The 19,043-nt window shown below is 39.2% G+C and overlaps 1 protein-coding gene across 24 annotated transcripts in view; it reads left to right on the top strand.

Moving 5' to 3' along the window:
- ZNF462 (zinc finger protein 462) overlaps nucleotides 1-19,043 on the top strand; it is a 175,035-nt gene that overhangs the window by 141,708 nt on the left and 14,284 nt on the right. For all 24 annotated transcript variants that reach the window (XM_087886399.1, XM_034410637.3, XM_087886398.1 and 21 more), the window contains 3 exons: nucleotides 5,921-6,176; nucleotides 9,212-9,348; nucleotides 18,554-18,777. In XM_087886399.1, the coding sequence (XP_087742525.1) occupies nucleotides 5,921-6,176; nucleotides 9,212-9,348; nucleotides 18,554-18,777 (617 nt within the window). The remainder of the gene's footprint in view (nucleotides 1-5,920; nucleotides 6,177-9,211; nucleotides 9,349-18,553; nucleotides 18,778-19,043) is intronic.

Below are 19,043 nucleotides of genomic sequence, written 5' to 3'. Positions count from 1 at the left end.
ATCCAAAAGACATGTTGAGAAGGTAGATGAGCATCGTGATGAACAGTGAACTTCAACTCTGGAAGCCTAGATTTTAACTGAATCATGGGATTTACTGGTTTTTCTTGCCTGCCTTACCTCAGAGATCAATTTTAGGAAAAATAGAAAAAGAAATCTTTCTGATATTTGAATGTGTTTTAAAGCAAATTCTTTTCCAATATAAGCCGTATCTGCTCTCTTTTTTCTCTGATAATACTTCATCTGATTAATTATACTATTAGTTCATTGTTATGACCTATTCTTATATTTTATTCAGAAGGGTGTTTTACTTTCATTCTTTCCTATAAAATAAAAGTACAGTATTTATTTGCCTTAAATTCACTAAAGCTTTTAAAAAGCTGCTCATTTTCTTCAGTATATCCAGAATGAAGGAAATGTTTACAAGGGGAAGGGTTTCAAGGAGACTGGCCCAGACTGAAGTCTTTTGAGACTAATCTGAAATTCACATATGAAGATACTAAACAGAAACCTGTTTTCATACATCTTTGCTCCTGTTGCAAAGCAGAGCAAGCACTTGTGAGTTTTAAAGAGAGAGTTGTTGGTCCAGGATCTTTGCCTGAAGTGCTCTTGGAGATAAGATTCATCACTTGAGAGCAAAGTGAGGTTGGGTGCCTTATGGATTGTTAGAAATGCTTTAGTGTGGGCTGTGGTATAATTTCAGAAATGTAGAAAATGCCATTCCAAATTAAAATAGAAATGGTTCTTTCATGACTCATAAAATGTAATGCACAGGATGCTATTGTGCGTATGTAAAAAGAGGCCCGTGGTGCAATTTTGTACTGGACCTCTAAATGATACTTGAACTCTTGACTATAAACACCTAAATAGCAACGACATACAAAGCATGAGCATATATAAGAAGATTTAAAAGAAACAGTAAAGAATTGGAAAATCTTCAGAACTGAAAGAACATTGACAGCTGCAGGCGTTAAGTAGATTAGTTAGATAAAATAATTTTGTCTCTTTCTAAAGGCACTAAAGTAGATCTTAGGACGGTGCAGAGATAATTTGGAAAAGATAATTGGGTGATTGGAGGAGGGTAAACATAGCAATTGTTCCTAGAAATCATGTGACTGTTTTGCACCTACCTTATGATCCTAGTTGCTTTCAAGAGTTGCAGCCATGTGCTTAATTCACAACTCCATTGAATGGTACTAGTAGATGCTACTTTCCCAGATTTTTCTGATAAAGGCATTTGGAGTGGTTGCACAGTGGTTGGAATGCAGTATTGCAGCTAACACTGCCCATAAACAGGAGTTCGATCCTGACCCGCTCAAGGTTGACTCAGCCTTCCATCTTTCTGAGGTCAGTAAAATGAGGACCCAGATTGTTTGGGGCAATATGCTGACTGCCAACTGCTTAGGAAGTGCTGGAAAAACACTATGGAGCGGTATATAAGTGCTATTGCTTGTTGGAATACTGCTTTCTTTTCTCTCTGCCTGTCTTAGATCTTTTGCTGGGAGCACATATTTTGTGTTAGAAAACTGAAGCATTTTGTGTGGACCTCCCATTAAGTCCACGTTCACTTAGTTTCAATACTTTTGCTCTCAGATTCATAACAAGGCCAATTGCAATTTGTTCTATTCTGGGTTCTTCGATTTATAAACTCACTTTTAAACAGGGATTTTACATATTCTGATTAAATGGTTCCTTAAAAATTTGCAAAATTTGAAAGAAACATTGTACAGGAGCAGAGCCAAATTTCAGGAGGAAGCTGTACAAAGCATTAGCTAAAAACACAAACAGGCTTAAAACCGATGTTATTTGCAGATTTGTGGGGATCGAATAAGGAGGAATACAGCCAAATATTGAGTTATATACTGTTGAATGCATACTGAATATAAGAAGTGTGCCTTTGTGGTAGAAATTTTCATTTGTACTATAGGTAGTCTCGACTTAACAATCACAATTGGGACTAGAATTTTTGTTATTAAACAAGGCAGTCATTAACTGATTCATACCTGAATTTATGAATTTTTTTTTGCCATGGTTAAGCAAATTACTGCAGTTATTAAGTAAATCACTGCAATTGTTAAGTGACTCACATAGTCATTAAGTGAATCTGGCTTCCCACATTAACTTTGCTTATTGGAAGTTTGGCGATCACGTGACCCCAGGACGTTGCATCCATCATAAATACATGCCAGTTGTCAAGCATCCAAATTTTGATAATGTGACTGGAAATGCTGTGACAGTCATACGTGCAAGGACCTCATAAGTCACTTTTTTTTCTCAGTGTCACTGTAACTTTGAACGGTCACTAAACAAATGGTTATAAGTCAGGAACTACCTGGGTTCCCTTTTCATCTGGAAATGAAAAATTATATAGCAGTTTTACATATTCTATATGAGTCTACTAATACCAGGATTAAATTTTGGCAATTTAATTTTTTTTGTCTTCATTTTAAGGGAAGAAATTTAAATGAGACAGCTTGACTCAAGGGAAGAAAGCAATGTATTACACTGTGATTTAAACTTATGGCCCATTAAAATCTCTACATGACCTTGCTTTGCCCTACACTCGCACAATAAATAAATTAGAGAAACCGGCTTAAAGACCTGTGTTTTGCTTGTGTGGATGCCATTTAATTTATACCCCTTCTACTACAAAGATTAAGAAGTGTGACCTAAAACTTTCAAAAGATAGGATTCATGTCCCAAATTCAAGGCATGTTTTATGGTGCTGTAGAATTAATTTTAGTGTTATGATCTATTTGAGCGTCCAGAGGTTTCGAACCCACAATTGACGTTCATAGTGTTTATGAGCAGGGGGAGCTATCTGAAGAACACCTGAAAGACTTCATTATGGGGCATCCCTCTAAAATCTATATATATAAAAGCGAAAACCACTCACGCCATAATCACAAAATCTCCAGAACCGTAAAGCCTACAAACTTGAAATTTGCATGTATGTTCTTCTTGGCTTCTAGATGCTCACTAAGAAAGGATTTTTCTAAATGACCATCAGAGCATTAGTATTTCCTATATTATTATTAACACACTCTGATGCTAAGGAGTTCTACTCCCCCTCCCCACCTGAAAAGAAATCTGTTCCACGCCCCATCACATAGTTTCGTAGCAAAGCATGGGTATCCAGCTAGTCCTATATATTTGAATTGTTAGAAGCTGAGAAAGGTCCCATTCAACCATTGTTATTTCTTTTGTCCTTCATTTTGTTGTTTTCTTCTATTTTTCTTTCTGTAACAGTAGTTGCAAAGAATCAAAGAAAATTTCTTATCAAGAATTAGATTAAGCCAGTTGGCACAAGTCTATCTTAATGAATTAAAGTGTTGTAATTATGCTTATCCCACAAGCAAATAATGTGGTTTGTTCAAACAGATTCTGGATTATTTCTCCCAGGACAAGCCAAGAAAAGAAGCCACAATCCATCTATAGTTTATTACCCACTCCCTGAATGAATGAAGCAGGGACTAGCAAGCTCTTCATTCATCAGTTACCTTAATAGGGTCATGCAAATCACTTTAGAGGGTTTTTCCCTTTTGGTGATTTTACAAATTGGTTAAATATCAAAAACTTAGCTTGTAGCAATTAGACATATCTCTCCATTACTTCAGATTGTAATTTATATTTTCTCTTTTTATTTTCCACTTTTGTTTGCTTTGATTAAAAGTCCTTTTTGTTTGTGGTTATATCGATTTGACTAAATTTGACATTCAGCTTACAGTTCTAAAGATGAAATACAAAGTTTCTAAATATCTATCTCTTTTTGGAATTATAATTTTGCGGTAGTTTTGATCAGCACTTGTAGCCTCCCACTTTAGTTATATCTGTATTCCCATATACAGGTAATCTTCAACTTACAACATTTCATTTAGTGACTGTTCAAAGTTACAGCATCACTGGAAAAAAATGACTTACGGCCATTTTTCACACTTAACAACCGTTTTAATGTCTCCATGGTCACATGGTTTACATTTGGATACTTGACTGACTCACAGTTATGACAATTGCAGTGTCCAGGAGTCATGTCATCACCTTTTGTGACTCCTGACAAGCAAAGTCAAAGGGAAAACCAGATTCACTTACCAACCATGTTATTAATTAACAAACGTGGCAAGGAAAGTCATAAAATGGGGCAAAATTCACTTAAATTTCTCACGTAACAACATAAGTTTGGAGCTCAATTGTGGTCCTACGTTGAAGACTACCTGTATAGCATAAATTTTATAAGTAAAGCTTGCCTGCTGGTAATGCATAGACCTTTTTCCTTCCTCACTGGAGTAAAAGCTGCAAAAAATACATTTCATAATGGGATATTCCCTTTATTGAATCTGGAATAAGACAGATGTTTTCCCTGTTGCAAGCTCCTTCATTTTCAATCTTCGTACAGTATTTTCCATGTGCTTATTTCATACAGGTAATCTTTGACTTACAGCCACAGTTAAACCAGAATTTCCATTGCTAAGCAAGGCAGTTGTGAAGGGAACCGTGCACAATTTTGTGACCTTTTTTGACACAGTTGTTAAATGAATTACGCAGTTATTAAGCAAATGCAGCTTCCCCCATTGACTTTGCTTGTCAGAAGTTAGCTGGGAACATTCAAATGGAAATCACATGACTCCAGGATGCTGCAACCATCATAAATAAAATGCCAGGTGCTCAAACTTTGGTCATGCAATTGTGATGGTTTTATTACGTGCACCGGTTGTAAGTCATTTTTCCACTGCTCTAACTTCTAATGGTCACTAAATGAATGCTTGTAAGTTAAGACTTATAAAAGATAGGGCTCCCAAATCTTTGTGCCAGAATTGATCTGATCATTCAATGGTGATAATGATTCAGAAATTGTTAGAAAAACTCCTAATTCTTTCCTTCTATCTAATGATCATGCTCATTTTTTGCAACCCATCTCCAATATCCCTAAAAGAAAAGTTAGATGTGCGTACTTTAATAAAAGTATTATTTTATGTGTACTTGGATTTTCCTTTTGGTAGCAATTAGAGTTACTTTAAAGTAAAAAGAAAAAAGAAAGAGGCATCCAAAGAAAACTCTAATTTCCACCTGAAAGCTAAGTTATGAGGCAATATTCTATATGCTGTAGTTCTATGCTGAGCCTGGTAGAATTTTCTGGGCTAAAACCAGCAACTTCAGCCCAAAAATAAACTTGCAGCAATTAATGTCAATTCTTGGCATCAAACAGTTCCAGTTTACAATGTGGCTGCAATACTCTTCAGCATTTCAGTAGGTGGCAGCACTTGGCTGATCTTATCTATGTTTTGAAGCTAAGCCAGGTTGGACTTGGCTAGCATGCGGACTATTTAGAAAATCCCAGGGCTTTAGGCTAGATTGAAAGTTGAAAGAACATCCCAACAGAAGGCAATGATAAGCCATTTTTTTTACTGCTGCCAAGAACACTCTACACAACAACGATAAGTCAAACTCAACTTGAAAGAGGCTCTGTCGTTTTGATTTGTCCTAATTGTAGCTTCCAGATCCACTTCAAGAGCACTTTCATTTTTAATACACTGAAATAGGCTACACTGCTTTTTATAATGTGGATAAATATGGACATCTACACAGCTGGCTCATGTATTTAAGTTGATAAAATTCACTCTGTGCTACACCTCACGTTACATACCTTACTTTACATATTTAAAAGTATGTTTAAGCACCTTTTTGGACCTTGTCTGCCCAAGCAGCAAATGAATACAGTAAACCCATAATGTTGACTGTCAAATATGTTAAAACAATAATTCAACCAATAGGAATCAACTTTCTTAAAATCAATGAAAAAAAATAAATTAGAACAGCATTCATCTAGCGTTGCAGTTAAATTTCAAACTCAGTTCCTCCTTTGTCCTCCTTCCTTCTCTCCCCTTTTTGATGTTAATGTTAAATAGTTGTTTACTTTCCCTTGCAGATTCTTCCTATTCAGAACCTCCAGATGTCCAGCAACAACTGAACCACTATCAGTCCGCAGCCTTGGCAAGGAATAATAACAACATTAGCCCTGTCCCACTTTCTGGAGGAGACCAGAAAGCCGAAGCCATCCTTAACTGTGAATTTTGTGAATTCACTTCGGGTTACATACAGAGCATTCGCCGTCATTATCGTGACAAACATGGAGGGAAGAAGTTGTTCAAGTGCAAAGACTGTTCATTTTACACAGGCTTTAAGTAAGTTGCTACACTGGAGAGTTAAGGGTTGTTCTGTTGCCAATTAAGCAGCTATTCAGGGTTGAATAGCTAAAGGTTGTTCTGTTGCCAGTTGCAGCTATTCCTGGCAATTTATAATGGTCTGTTGGAATGACCTTGGGAGACAGCTGGAAGAACTACAATCTAGACCAGGGGTCTCCAACCTTAGCAACTTTTAAGACTTGTGGACTTCAACTCCCAGAATTCTGGAAATTGAAGTCCACAAGTCTTAAAGTTGCTAAGATTGGAGACCCTTGATCTAGACAACAGTCTGATAAGTGAGTCCAAAGAAGAGATAGGCTGGAGAAAGCATCTCAGAAGGGACCTTCCCTAGTTTTCAGGAGAGTAAAAGTAAGAGAGGGGAGAGATATTTTCAGTCTTGCAAAAATTATACTACTCTAACCTTAAAATAAAGTTAGTGTTAGTGCTCATCGTTGGTGCTTCTTGTCTGAACTACCTGAAGGGCTGACACAACTTCTGTCAGTAGATCTGCATTCCCTCTATTTCTGTATTGCGACTTCAGCTTCCATATCCTGATGTTTATGTCCCATTTACACAGTGGGGGGGAGGGGCGGAGGAGTTGCTGCTTGTACTAAATACTGCAAAACACACCCACTTATTTATTAGCAGTACTACGATATAACATGCTTCTAGTCTTTGTCGTGGAAAAGTAGACAAAAATATTTGCTTTATTGTACAACCCGATAAATATCAGCTCAGAAGGATATCACACTGGATTCATTCCTAGATCACTGATTTACAGGATTGCTGTTTTAGTTTTAGAGTCTGAGACAAGGTGGTAGAAGCGAGTAAGAGAACCGTAATCCACATTGCTAGAAATACCTACAAAACTTTGAACACTTAATCCAATGGACCACAAATGCTTACAATTATAACTTCACTCTTTTCCATGTGAAGGAGAAGTGTGAAAAGCAACAAGCTACTTTCTCCTGAAATCCACTTTGTCATTGGGGAGGCTGATCCTATAAGGGCTGTTTGCCCCCAAAACATTTAAAATGTCTTTCAATGGCTGTGGTTTTTATTTAGGGTCCTTGGGATGGTTCTGTCTATAATCCAGAAACACAATCCAGTGGGCAGCACAAGCTGCAAAGGGCTATGTGCTTATGGATAATCTCTTGTCAGCTGTAATATGCATAGGACAGAAAAAGTGTGAAAGCCTATTGGTGTATGAAGTATGCACACTTTTGCAAACAGCTGCGTAGGCTAGTCCTCCTATGGTCTTCACTCTAACATAGTCTGCAACACAAAGATTGCAGTTGTGTCATGTAGAAATAGGCTAGGCCACAGGTGTCAAACTCCCCGCGTCACGTTGCCGTCACGTGACATATCATGGCATTTTTCCCTTCGCAGAGCTGAGATGGCCTGCGCATGACGCATCTGGACCGTGCACCGCCAGTTTGACACCCCTGACCTTGGCGCTGCCTGTGCTGCACTTGTATATTTGCAGCTTCAGTAACGTTATGTGTGCATAGGCTGGGAGGGACTGTGCGAACACAGCTCTTCCAACAGCGCTTTACCTTGTCTCTTTAGTTAAAGTTGACATTTGCCCTGAAGGGAGAAGAATTTAGAAACCTGCCTAGGGGAATATAGTAGTGAATTCTTATTGACTCTCTGTAGGGTTCTGCAGTCAGCAAAATCTTCCTTCTCTTAAGTTTTGAATTCCCTAAAGTTGGTTTTAATGCTTTTCAAAAGAAACTTCACAAACGGTTCATGGAGTTTTTGGATAAAACTGTGAAAATGGAATTATGCTCTGCTAGTTGTATGTCCTTTGGAAGAAATGATATATGATATAAATTACAGTATATGAACCTGCAGTTACTTTGCATGAATAGATCCCAATTCAGATACAATATGGGTAATCTCTACTTTGAAAACAAAATTTTCTGCATCCCAATATTTTCTGTGCATAAACACATGTTGACAACCATGTGAAGTATGTACAGATATCTCAGTCAGGACAATATGGATTTCCCATTCTATTTGGATGGATGGATTGATATTATGGGTTAATGGAGAAGTTTTCTATTTCGAGATGAATTCCCTTTTTTCCTTAAAATGCCTTTCTGTGGCCATACTGTACATGCCCACTCTGTTCCCTTTGGAATACATGCTGGTTATCTATACTTTTGCTTTAAATATATTTGAAATTGGCACCAATGTAACATTGATCTATTGAATATAGCTAGTCCTCAATTTACAACAGTTCATTTAGTGACAGTTCAACGTTACGCCACTGAAAAATGTGATTTATGACCATTTTTCACAGTTACGACCTTTGCATCATCCCAATGATCACGTGTTCAAAATTCAGATGCTTGCCCGCTTGTTCATATTTATGACTTGCTGTGTCCCAGGGCCATGTGATCCCCTTTTGTGATCTTCTCACAGATTCACTTAACATCCAGGTTACTAACTTACCAACTGCAGTGATTCACTGAACAACTATGACAAGAAAGGTCATAAAATGGGGCAAAACTTAACAAATGTCTCATTTAACATAAATTTTGGGCTCAGTTGTGGTTGTAAATCAAGGACTACCTGTATTCAATTATTCATTAATATAACTAATTAGGTTTAATCTGTGTTAAAATTGGTTAACATAACATTTAATCCTAAATCTCCAAAGAGATTAAATGAAAAATGTGGCTGAGTTAATTCATCACCTAGGCTATAGTTTGTTATCACTGTAGTTTGATGAATAAACAAAAAACTAATTGTACTAAGCCTTAAACCATGGTTTACAAAATAATGTCTGGGTTGTCACAAACCATTATTGTTTAATATGAGTCAGACCTAGCTTTTATTTCTATCAATTCCTGGGAATATTATAAAACCCACTGTTCCTTAAATCGGAGAAATTTGTCTTGACAAACTTGTATAGCATGCCTGTAAATGTTGATATCTGTAGTTTCTGTCACACACACACAAAAAAATTACTCAAAGGTTAAGGTTCTCCCCACTTATCTGAGCTTGTGTATTACTTTCTGTGTTTGTAGATCTGCTTTTACTATGCATGTGGAAGCTGGGCATTCAGCAGTTCCAGAGGAAGGACCCAAAGATCTCCGTTGTCCTCTTTGTCTCTACCACACCAAATATAAACGGAACATGATCGACCATATTGTCCTTCATAGAGGTAAAGAACTTTACAAGAATGTATCAGTGACCCTTCCAAGGTCTGCATGTGTGGCTCCTCATTACTCACTGGAAAACATGGTGCCTAGGAGAATACCAGAATTGTGATATCCATGATCACTTGTCAATTTTCAGCATCCACATAATATAAGGGTGGCATAAGCATGTGACTTAAACCTTTTTTTTTTTTTTTAGTGCTCAAGATCAGAGATGGGGAACAATGGCCCCCTTTATGACTTGTGGACTTCAACTCCCAGAATTCCTGAGCCAGCCATACTGGCTCAGGAATTCTGGGAGTTGAAGTCCACAAGTCATAAAAGGGTCATTGTTCCCCACCTCTGCTCTAGATACTTCTCTGACTATCATTGCTGGAAACCATTCTGAGACAGGAATCACATGAAAACATAATTTTAAAAAACCCTAAGAAAGCTTAATAAGAATAGAGCTAGAAGGGATCTTGGAGGTCTTCTCGTCCAACCCCTTGTTCAAGCAAGGGATCCTGTACCATTTCAGACAAGTAACTGTCCAGTCTCTTCTTAAAAACCTTCAGTGATGAAGCACCCACAACTTTTGACAGCAAGCTGTTCCACTGGTTAATTGTCCTCACTGTTAGGAAATTTCTCCTTAATTCCAGATTACTTCTCTCCTTGATTAGTTTCCATCCATTGTGTCTTGTCCTGATCTCTGGTGCTTTGGAAAATATGTTGATTCCCTCCACTTTGTGGCAAATACTGAAATACTGCTATGCTGTGTCCCCCCCCCCCCAGTCCTTCTTTTCTCTAGACTAGCCAAACCCAAATCCTGCACCCGTTCTTCATATGTTTTAATCTCCAGACCTTTAATCGTTTTAGTTGCTCTTCTTTGTACTTTTTCCAAAGTATCAACATCTTTTTTGTAATGTGATGACCGAAACTGAATGCAGTATTCCAGGTGTGACCTTATTAAGGTTTTATAAAGCGGTTAAGCTTCCAAAAACCCTCATTGGAAGTCTAGAAATGAAAGAAAGCCATGGCCAGTCCATTGTGGCTACCAACCTTCAAAAGGCTGCTCATTCATGTGATTATAGAAATGTGAATACAATTCTTGTATTCACCTAGGCACCAAGGAGTGTACTGATTTGCTGCCATCCGCAACTCAGTGCTTTCCTCATTTGTATTCACAATGAAGACTGTCATTACAAGCTCTGTAGATGTGTGCCTATCATAAAAATGCCCGCGAATCCTGTTTCCATATATCACCTTAGGCCTAGGATATCTTTCTATGCCTGGCATCAGATCTTACCTAATCTTTACAATGTTGGAAGCATTTAGCCCACTGAAAAAGCAAAATAATATCTGATTCTCTTGGCTGCAGATTTATACGTTCTGAAAAGACAGCTGCTTAGAGTCCTCTTGGCTGGGAACCTTGCCCATAGTTATCAGCCTTGATGCTTTGAGATGGTCTGTTGGCTATTGAAACCACATATCCATGTGTTGGGGTGGAATTTTGCCTTATTGCACGCTGAGTAGTGTTCCTCAGCAGGGTAGTGGCACCGAAGCAATGAGTAGCATGTGCCATCTCTCCGGGAGAATATATTTTTCCTTTCTTGTGTTTCTGTCGCAACTTACACGGTGGCTTGCCACTTCTTTGTAAGCTTCTGTTGTTTCTGAGAATTTGAACAGGGGAGGCAGGAAAGCCAGAGCTGCTTCTGTAGTCATTGCCTCTGAATGTAGAGGAAGAGCAGACTAATGACTTTCACAGATGCCCTTTTGATGGCATCCCAAAAAAGGGGATTTCTTTGGTGTTCAGATCCGTGTAACGGAATCCTGAAACTGAAGGGAAGGGAAACTGTTGCTGTCACAGTTGAGTTTTAGATCTATGGAAGTTACAGGGCAATGTAGCCCGATCCCGTTGGTCTCCCAAGCTTGCAAAAAGGCTTTTGAAGATTGAAGAGTGGGATTTGGAGGAAAGGCAAAAATAGAAATATGAATTAAACCAGTGTGGTTTTTGTGTTAACGCTCTCTGAAATGCAGATCTTGTCGCATTCTAGGTTTCATTTCTGCCGTTTCTACAAAGGATAGGTTGCTTAAATAATTCCTGAGTTACAAGTATGTATGAGTGGAATAAGAGTCAATTTGGTGTAGAAGTGAAAGGCCCTCAGACTAGAAACACAGAGATTGAGTTCCAGCCTTGTACAGTAAGTCTTGAGATGGAAATCACTAGCAGTTGTGTTCTACACGGTGTGGCTATATTAGCACTACAATATCAGGATCCTGGCAGATCTAGATGCAGCTGCACTTGCAGTATTGTGAAGAATAGCATACTGTTTCCCTCTGTATGATAAAGAATTCCTGAAAAAATATTCTTTTATACTTGGTGTGAAAGCTAAGCAGGCTGCCCTTATTAGCAAGCTAATGAAGTAATATCCCACATTAATGTATACAAAGTAATATCCAATATTATTTTATTGTATAGTGTTGATCAATACCTGTGACAGGACAGGAAAAACTGATGTCATAATACTTAAATGTGGTAGAGTCCCTAGAACTCTGAATCCACGAAAGCATTTTTGCAGCCATTTGCCAATTCTTTCTAAACTAGTAAAGTTCAAAATAGCTAACTCGGGTTCTGAGGTTTTTAAAAAATATTGTGCTTTTTTTTTTTTTTGTCTATTTCTTCATCAGATTCACCCCACCAATATACATTCCCTCTGAAAATCTATTCCTATGAAATCTTTTAGATGTCAAAATGTCTTCCTAGTCCAATGGGCTGGATGACTAATAGAGCCTCTGGGTTCTAATTTGTCAATCATCTCTAATATTTGTTTTACTCAAATTAACTTTTTCTTGGGCAGTGTTCTGGGTTTAGCCCAATTTTGCCTGACAGATCTTAGCTGTGAAAACTTCTGTCAATATCTGACTTTTTTTTTTTATGCCAGCCAAGCCATATATGACTGAATGTTTGAAGCTTTCGTTATAAACTTTTCCCAAACAGTAGCACTTGTGATAATAATTTCATCAAAAATTCAAACAGGAAGCATGCTCAGAAGCATGCCCATTGTTTCAAGGAAATGGCAAATATCATTCGGATAGCATCACCAAAGAGCAAGCATTATCTGTTATTTCACATGCAATGCATTAGTACTTGGCATTCAGCTTTTATCAACAAAATTGAAAAATTGCTACATCTGATTCTCTGGGGAATGTGTCACAAAATACAGAGGACATTTAGGCTTAGTTACAATCTACATTGGCATTAGACAAGTGGGTCTCAATTTGTGATCTATTGGTCAGAATCAGGTGGGCTTCAAAAATTTTAGCAAGGGGTTCTCTGCCCGGTTTCTGGGTGGGCCTGGACATGGTGGACATGGCCTAGTCAGCCTCCTCCACCACTGTGGGGGGAGGGGCGTCTTGCCCTCCCCATGCTCCGGAGGCTTTCCTCGAGCCTTTGGGAGGGCGAAAATGGCCTCCTCAGGCTCCGGAGGCCCTTCCCAAACTTCCGGTAGGCCCATTTTTCGCCCTCCCCGAGCCTCCTGCATCCAAAATGGGCTGTGTGGGGACTCCTGGGAGGGGTGGGGTGGGTGGGGCCAGCCAGGAGTGGGATTTGGGGGTTCTCTGAACTGCACAGAATCTTAGATAGAGGTTCTCCCAAACACCTGTGAACTCCCAGCAACCCACCCCTGGTCAGAATCCACTTGAGTGCTTCAAAAGATCTTCTTTGCTTTTTCCTTTCTTATATTTTTCTTAGTTTGTACTAGTTTTTTTTATCTTAACAGGTAGTCCTTGATTACAACAGTTCATTCAGTGACTGTTCAAAGTTACGATGGCACTGAAAAAACGTGACTTACGACTGTTTTTTACATTTACGACTGTTGTGGCATCCCCGTGGTCACGTGCTCAAAATTCAGATGCTTGGCATCTGACTCATATTTGCAGGATCAGGTGATCACCTTCTGCGACCTTCTGACAAGCAAAGTCAATGGGGAAGTCAGAATCACTTAAATGACCTTCTTACTAATGTAACAACTGCAGTGATTCATTTAACAAATGTGGCAAGAAAGGTCGTAAAATTTACTTAACAAATATCTCACTTAACAACAGAAATTTTGGACTCAATTGTGGTTGTACATTAACAAAGTATATTATTAAAAAAAAGAAGACCTTGTGAGATTTAGGCGTTTTCACCCACAATCACATGTATTAAGTAATCTCCTAGGATTTCTAAACTCAAAAGATTTGGAAGTAGGGAGAGAGGAAAAATGGCCACAGCAACTTACGACTATGTTATGTTTTCTTTCTTGGTTTCAGAATAGAGGAAATATATTCTATTCCAGTGGAAATCAGAAATAACAAATTCAGATATGTGCCAGAGAAACTTCGTAGGTAGAGTTGGGATTAAAATGCATACATTCTGTTTCCATTCAGATCCAATTAAGATACGATGTGGAATTTCCTATATAGCCAGAGTTAAGGGATATGTGGGGAAGCAAACAAGAATCTCATAGAAAAAGTTACCGACTGTTTCTCATTAAACAGGATGTTATCAATCTGCCTAAGCCAGTACCGAGCTGCTTGATTCAGTCATTCAACTGGAACACCAACCTAAGCTGGGTTTCAACTAACTTCGTACAGGCCTAGTGGAACGGGGATTCTGTGTACTTTACAAAGATTTGCAGGGCGATTTTTAAAGTAGTTGTTGCATGGTTGCAGTGGTAGTAAGGAATTACTTCTGACTTGTAAAAGAGGTTGCTTTTCCTAACAAACTAGCTCTCCTGAATCCTTTGGCACCCTTATTCTCAGGGCGGTAGAAATGCTAATCCTCAGCCAAAGGTTAAAGCTTTCTCATTTAGTCCAGATAATGTAATTAGCTAGCACCTTCTAATAAATCAAATTTTCATGCAGGCTTTCAATAAATGCCCTGACATTTTTTCCAGTGCTTCATGCAGTTTACCAAATAATATCTGCCTGAGGCCTTTAATTTTTAAATTTTTTTTTAAATATCTTGTATCGCTGTTTCACCTTGATCAGCAGAATAAAATGATAGTTATTTGAAAGTATGAGGACTGTTTTTCTCCCTCACCTGCTGTTGCTTCCTTCTTCTTTTTTTTTTTTTAATATAGGGACAGTTGCTGTGCAGGGTATCAGGGCTTCGATTTTTCAAAGATTAGAGGGAGATAATAATTTCAGCATTATTTGAGGCAAACGTAACATATTTACCATTGGAATCTTATTAATACTGTTTTTCTTTTAAATTGAGAGAAATAATTCCTATGCAGGTATAAACAGCAAATAAGATATTCAAATTCCACAGACCACAATTTGAAAAGAAAGGTGCATTTGACGATGAGCTAAGATCTCTATGATTAAAGAACTGGCAATTAAGTTCAGATAGTTATAGAGCCAGCTCTGCTCTCATTGTGGCAAGGAGGAGCAAATATGCCATCCTTTTCTGTTCTGTGCACAGAAAATGCATTGTGTAATGCACTTATATTATGCCCTGACTCAGGCTGTACTTATTGGGAAGAAAGGGAAAATGAGTGCTTGGGTCACCCATGACGTGAGATGTGATGACAAGGCAAACCAAGAACTTGTCTTATCTGCTGCCCAGTAAATGTTTGATCTGGCCTTTGAATTACATTTACTGTCAGACCTACCACCACTTAAACCTCTAAACCAGAGGTGTCAAACTCAAGGCCTGCAGGGTATTTAGATCTGGCCTGCGAGGCCACCCTGGAAACAGCAAAGGACCGGTTTGCAGTGCCTCAAAAACTGAGCTTACGCGGCCCTCCCGGGCTCTTTTCAGCTGCAACTGCCTCCTGCAGCACTCTGCCAGCAAAAACAGGCCCCGTTTTCACTGGCAGAGGGCTAGCAAAACAAAACGGAAGGAAGGAAATTATAATGACAGTGAGTGAGGGTATGAGGGAAGTCCTGCCTTAGCATTTGGCCACCACAGGTACCCCTGAAACAAGTGAAGACGAGCTGGCCATGCCACACCTATCCCAGCCATGCCCACTCCGTCCCCCCTAGGTCAAATACAACCCTGATGCAGCCCTCAATGAAATCGAGTTTGACACCCCTGCTCTACCCTTGGATCCATTTTCTGAGAAAGGTATAATTTTATTAGAAGTCAAGTGTAGTGCAGTAATGCATAGGCAGAACTGAGAATCGTACAGAAAAATCCCTAAGTTCAACTTTTCTCTCCCTCCCATCACTGACCGCCCCATGCTCAATCATGTTCATGCAAAATGTTTTCAGAACAGTCAGTTGGTATGCAGCTGCCTTCTTTTCCCAGTCCGTGACCTTGAAGCAGCTTCTCAGGGAGATGCAGCAGTTACTTTCATTTTCCCCCAAGCATTCCCCCTTCCCAACCACTCTCCCCAGCGTTCATGGCAGACTATCACCGCATGGTAGCGAGGCACAAGCAAACTTAAGATGGCAGCTGGCAGTTACTTTGTTTAAGATCTTCCTGTAGGTTACTTCTCATATAATTAATGACCTACATAAATGCCATGGTTCCATAGGAGATGGTATTTTGGGACATGACATTTTTTGATAAAGTGCTACTGACTGAACATAAACTTCCTCACTATTTGGGGCTGTGACATGACCCAGTAATAGCTTATTTATTTGACTTCTTTCAAAAGATGAACATCATTCTTCCTCTTTGCTCCTGGATATTCATGGTAGCTTGCTTACAGATGACCTACAGGTCATCCTTGACTTACAGTCATTCATTTAGTGACCATTTGAAGTTACGATAGTGTTGAAAACAAGTTCTTATGATTGTTGCAACATTCCCACAGTCACGTGATTACCATTTGTGGGACTTCCCAGACAGCTTCCAACAAGCAAAGCCAATGTGATAGCAGGAAGGGAAGGTTGCAAGTCGCAATCATGTTATGTCTTGCTTAACAATTGCACCACTTAATGATGAATTTTCCAATTCTAATTGTGGTCTTAAGTCAAGGGCTACCTATATTTATTTACTTGTTTGTTCATTGTATCCCAATGATTTTCTTAGAGTTTGTTTGTTTGTATCCTGCCTTTATTATTTTTACAAATAACTCAAGATGGTGAAACATATCTAATACTACTTCTTCCTCCTATATTTTCCACAATAACAATGCTGTGAGGTGGGGTGAGGAGGTGGGTTTCAGCAGGTTCTGACCAGTTCTGGAGAACTGGTAGCAGAAATTTTGAGTAGTTCAAGAACCAGTAGAAAAAATTCTGACTGGCCCAACCCCCATCTATTCTCTGCCTCCCAAGTCCCAGCTGATTGGGAGGAAATGCGGATTTTGCAGTATCCTTCCCCTGGATTGGGGAGGGAATGGAGATTTTACAGTATCCTTCCCCTGGCATGCCCACCAAGCCACGCCTACCAAGCCATGTCACGCCCACTAAGCCACACCCACAGAACCAGTAGTAAAAAAATTTGAAACCCACCACTGGTGGGGTGGGCTGAGAGAAAGTGACTGGCCCAAGGTCACCCAGCTGCCTTTCATTAGAATTCACAGTCTCCCACTTTGTAGCCTGGTGCCTTCATTCTTGGCACCTCCATAATTTTAATCGTTTTTCTAGTAGTTTAGACTTCAGTTTCTCCAAAGAAGCAGCACAATCCAAACTTATTAAAGCACACAAATTGTTTCCATTGTAGGAAATGCCTTCATTTAAACTTAGGAATTGCACACACATTATTACTATTTATATCAAAAACTTTAGAAACAGATGCACGTTCTTATAAATAGGCAACAAGGATTATTTGCTGTGTATTTTCTCTGCACTGTTCCTCCCCTTCTCCACATCCTTCCAGGAAGGAGGGAAGGGAAGGGAAGTTCTGTTAGGTGAGCAGAAATTCACTTGCATGAAGTTGGTAGGTTTCAAAGGGTCCTCCTGCCTGCTGGTTCTTTTGAAACTCGTTCTAATTGCTCTTAATCCTGATAGCTACAATGGGGAATTTTGAGAAACACCTTAATAACAATAAGGCATTTCATCAGATCTCTGAAAGGCTGTCTTCAGTTGGCAAATATACACAGATGAAGAAGTAGAGGGGGGAAAGCTGTTAAAAAACTCATCGAAGACCAATGGGATACAAAAAACAAAATCTGGCAAATTTGATTAGAAGACCATTTTATGCCCTCAAAAAAAAAAAAAAACCAACCCACAGCAACCACTCATTGCAACAATAATCGGCAATATAAAGTCTTAACATTGCTAAACAAGCATCTGTTTTAGAGAAAAGCTGTTGCCCATATTGTAATAAAGTCAAATTTTATTATTTCTGATTCAGCTACTATGCACTAGCATCCAATTTCAAGTCCTTCTGCCGAGGAATAATAGCATTCAGGCTTGCAGTAACTTCCAATAGAAATAGAAATGTCCTCCTACAACAATTTTGAAGTCCAATGTAGCCAGTTAATATGTTTATCATTCCACTTTGCTCTGCTGCGTCCCATCCCTTCTTTTTTTTTTATAGGCAAATGGAACATGCCAGAGCAGAATTTGGAAAATACTTCCCATTTGGGGAATCGCAGCTAGAACAAAAAAGAAGTGAACAGGCTTTGAATTACCTATTCCATCTATCATGAATGAATTGGCTTTATGATTCAGTAACTAACTGGATAAGCTGATGTATTGTGCACTCAAAAGTAACGAGTTGAGTGAAATTTACTCCCAAGGTCACAGCCTGGGCATATTTGCAAAACTAGAACCGTGTTCCTAATTCATATGGCTATGATGAGAATTGAGACAAAAAATGGGTAAAAGGTGGCGTTTTTATGACAAGCACAGATAGTCCTTGACTTACGACTGCAGTTGAGCCCAAAATTTCTGCTGCTAAGCAAGACAATTGTTAAGTGAGTTTTGCCCCATTTTATGACTTTTCTCTATGCAGAAGCTAAGCGAATCACTAGTTGTTAAGCTAGTAACCTGGTCGTTAAATGAATCTGGCTTCCCTATTGACTTTGCTTTGTCAGAAAGTTGCAAAGAGGCGATCCCATGACCCCAGGACGCTGCAACAGTCATAAGTGTGAAACATGATATGAGTCACTTTTTTTTTCCCGGTGCTGTCGTAACTTTGAACGGTCCTTAAATGAATGGTTGTAAATCGAGGATTCGTAAAGTACAGAAAAATAAACTGAAGTGACCATCCCTGAGCATCTGGAGAAATAGCAGAAATACCTCTCCTTGTTAATGATGCTTTCTCTTATCATCTCTTTTTCGCCCCAATAGAAGAGCGAGTGGTTCCCATAGAAGTTTGCCGTTCCAAGCTGTCCAAATATTTGCAGGGAGTCGTTTTCCGCTGTGACAAGTGCACCTTCACCTGTTCCAGCGATGAGAGTCTACAGCAACACATAGAGAAGCACAATGAGCTGAGACCTTACAAATGCCAACTCTGCTACTACGAGACCAAGCACACGGATGAGCTTGATGCTCACCTTCGCGATGAGCATAAGGTGAGCGGTGGTTTCTGCTCACTGAGGCCCAGGCCTTGGGGGGGGGGGGAGGAAAAAGGGGGGGCGTGTCTCGCCTTACTTGAGATGTCAGCTGGCCAGCCTCTTCTAAAGGAACTCATTTTTTTCCATAAGTATCTAATGAATTGAACACGTGTATCCATAATTAAGGGATGTCACAGGGTGCAGGCCCTGGACTCTGGGCCTTTAAAATGTTATTAGAGGTAAATGCATAGAGGAAAATCTATCAGTCTTTATTAGGCAAAAGA

Source organism: Pantherophis guttatus, chromosome 2, assembly GCF_059756535.1.
Source record: "Pantherophis guttatus breed Tessera chromosome 2, ASM5975653v1, whole genome shotgun sequence".
Taxonomy (NCBI): domain Eukaryota; kingdom Metazoa; phylum Chordata; class Lepidosauria; order Squamata; family Colubridae; genus Pantherophis; species Pantherophis guttatus.
The sequence above is the reverse complement of the archived record's forward strand: the minus strand, read 5'-3'. Positions and strand labels throughout refer to the sequence as shown.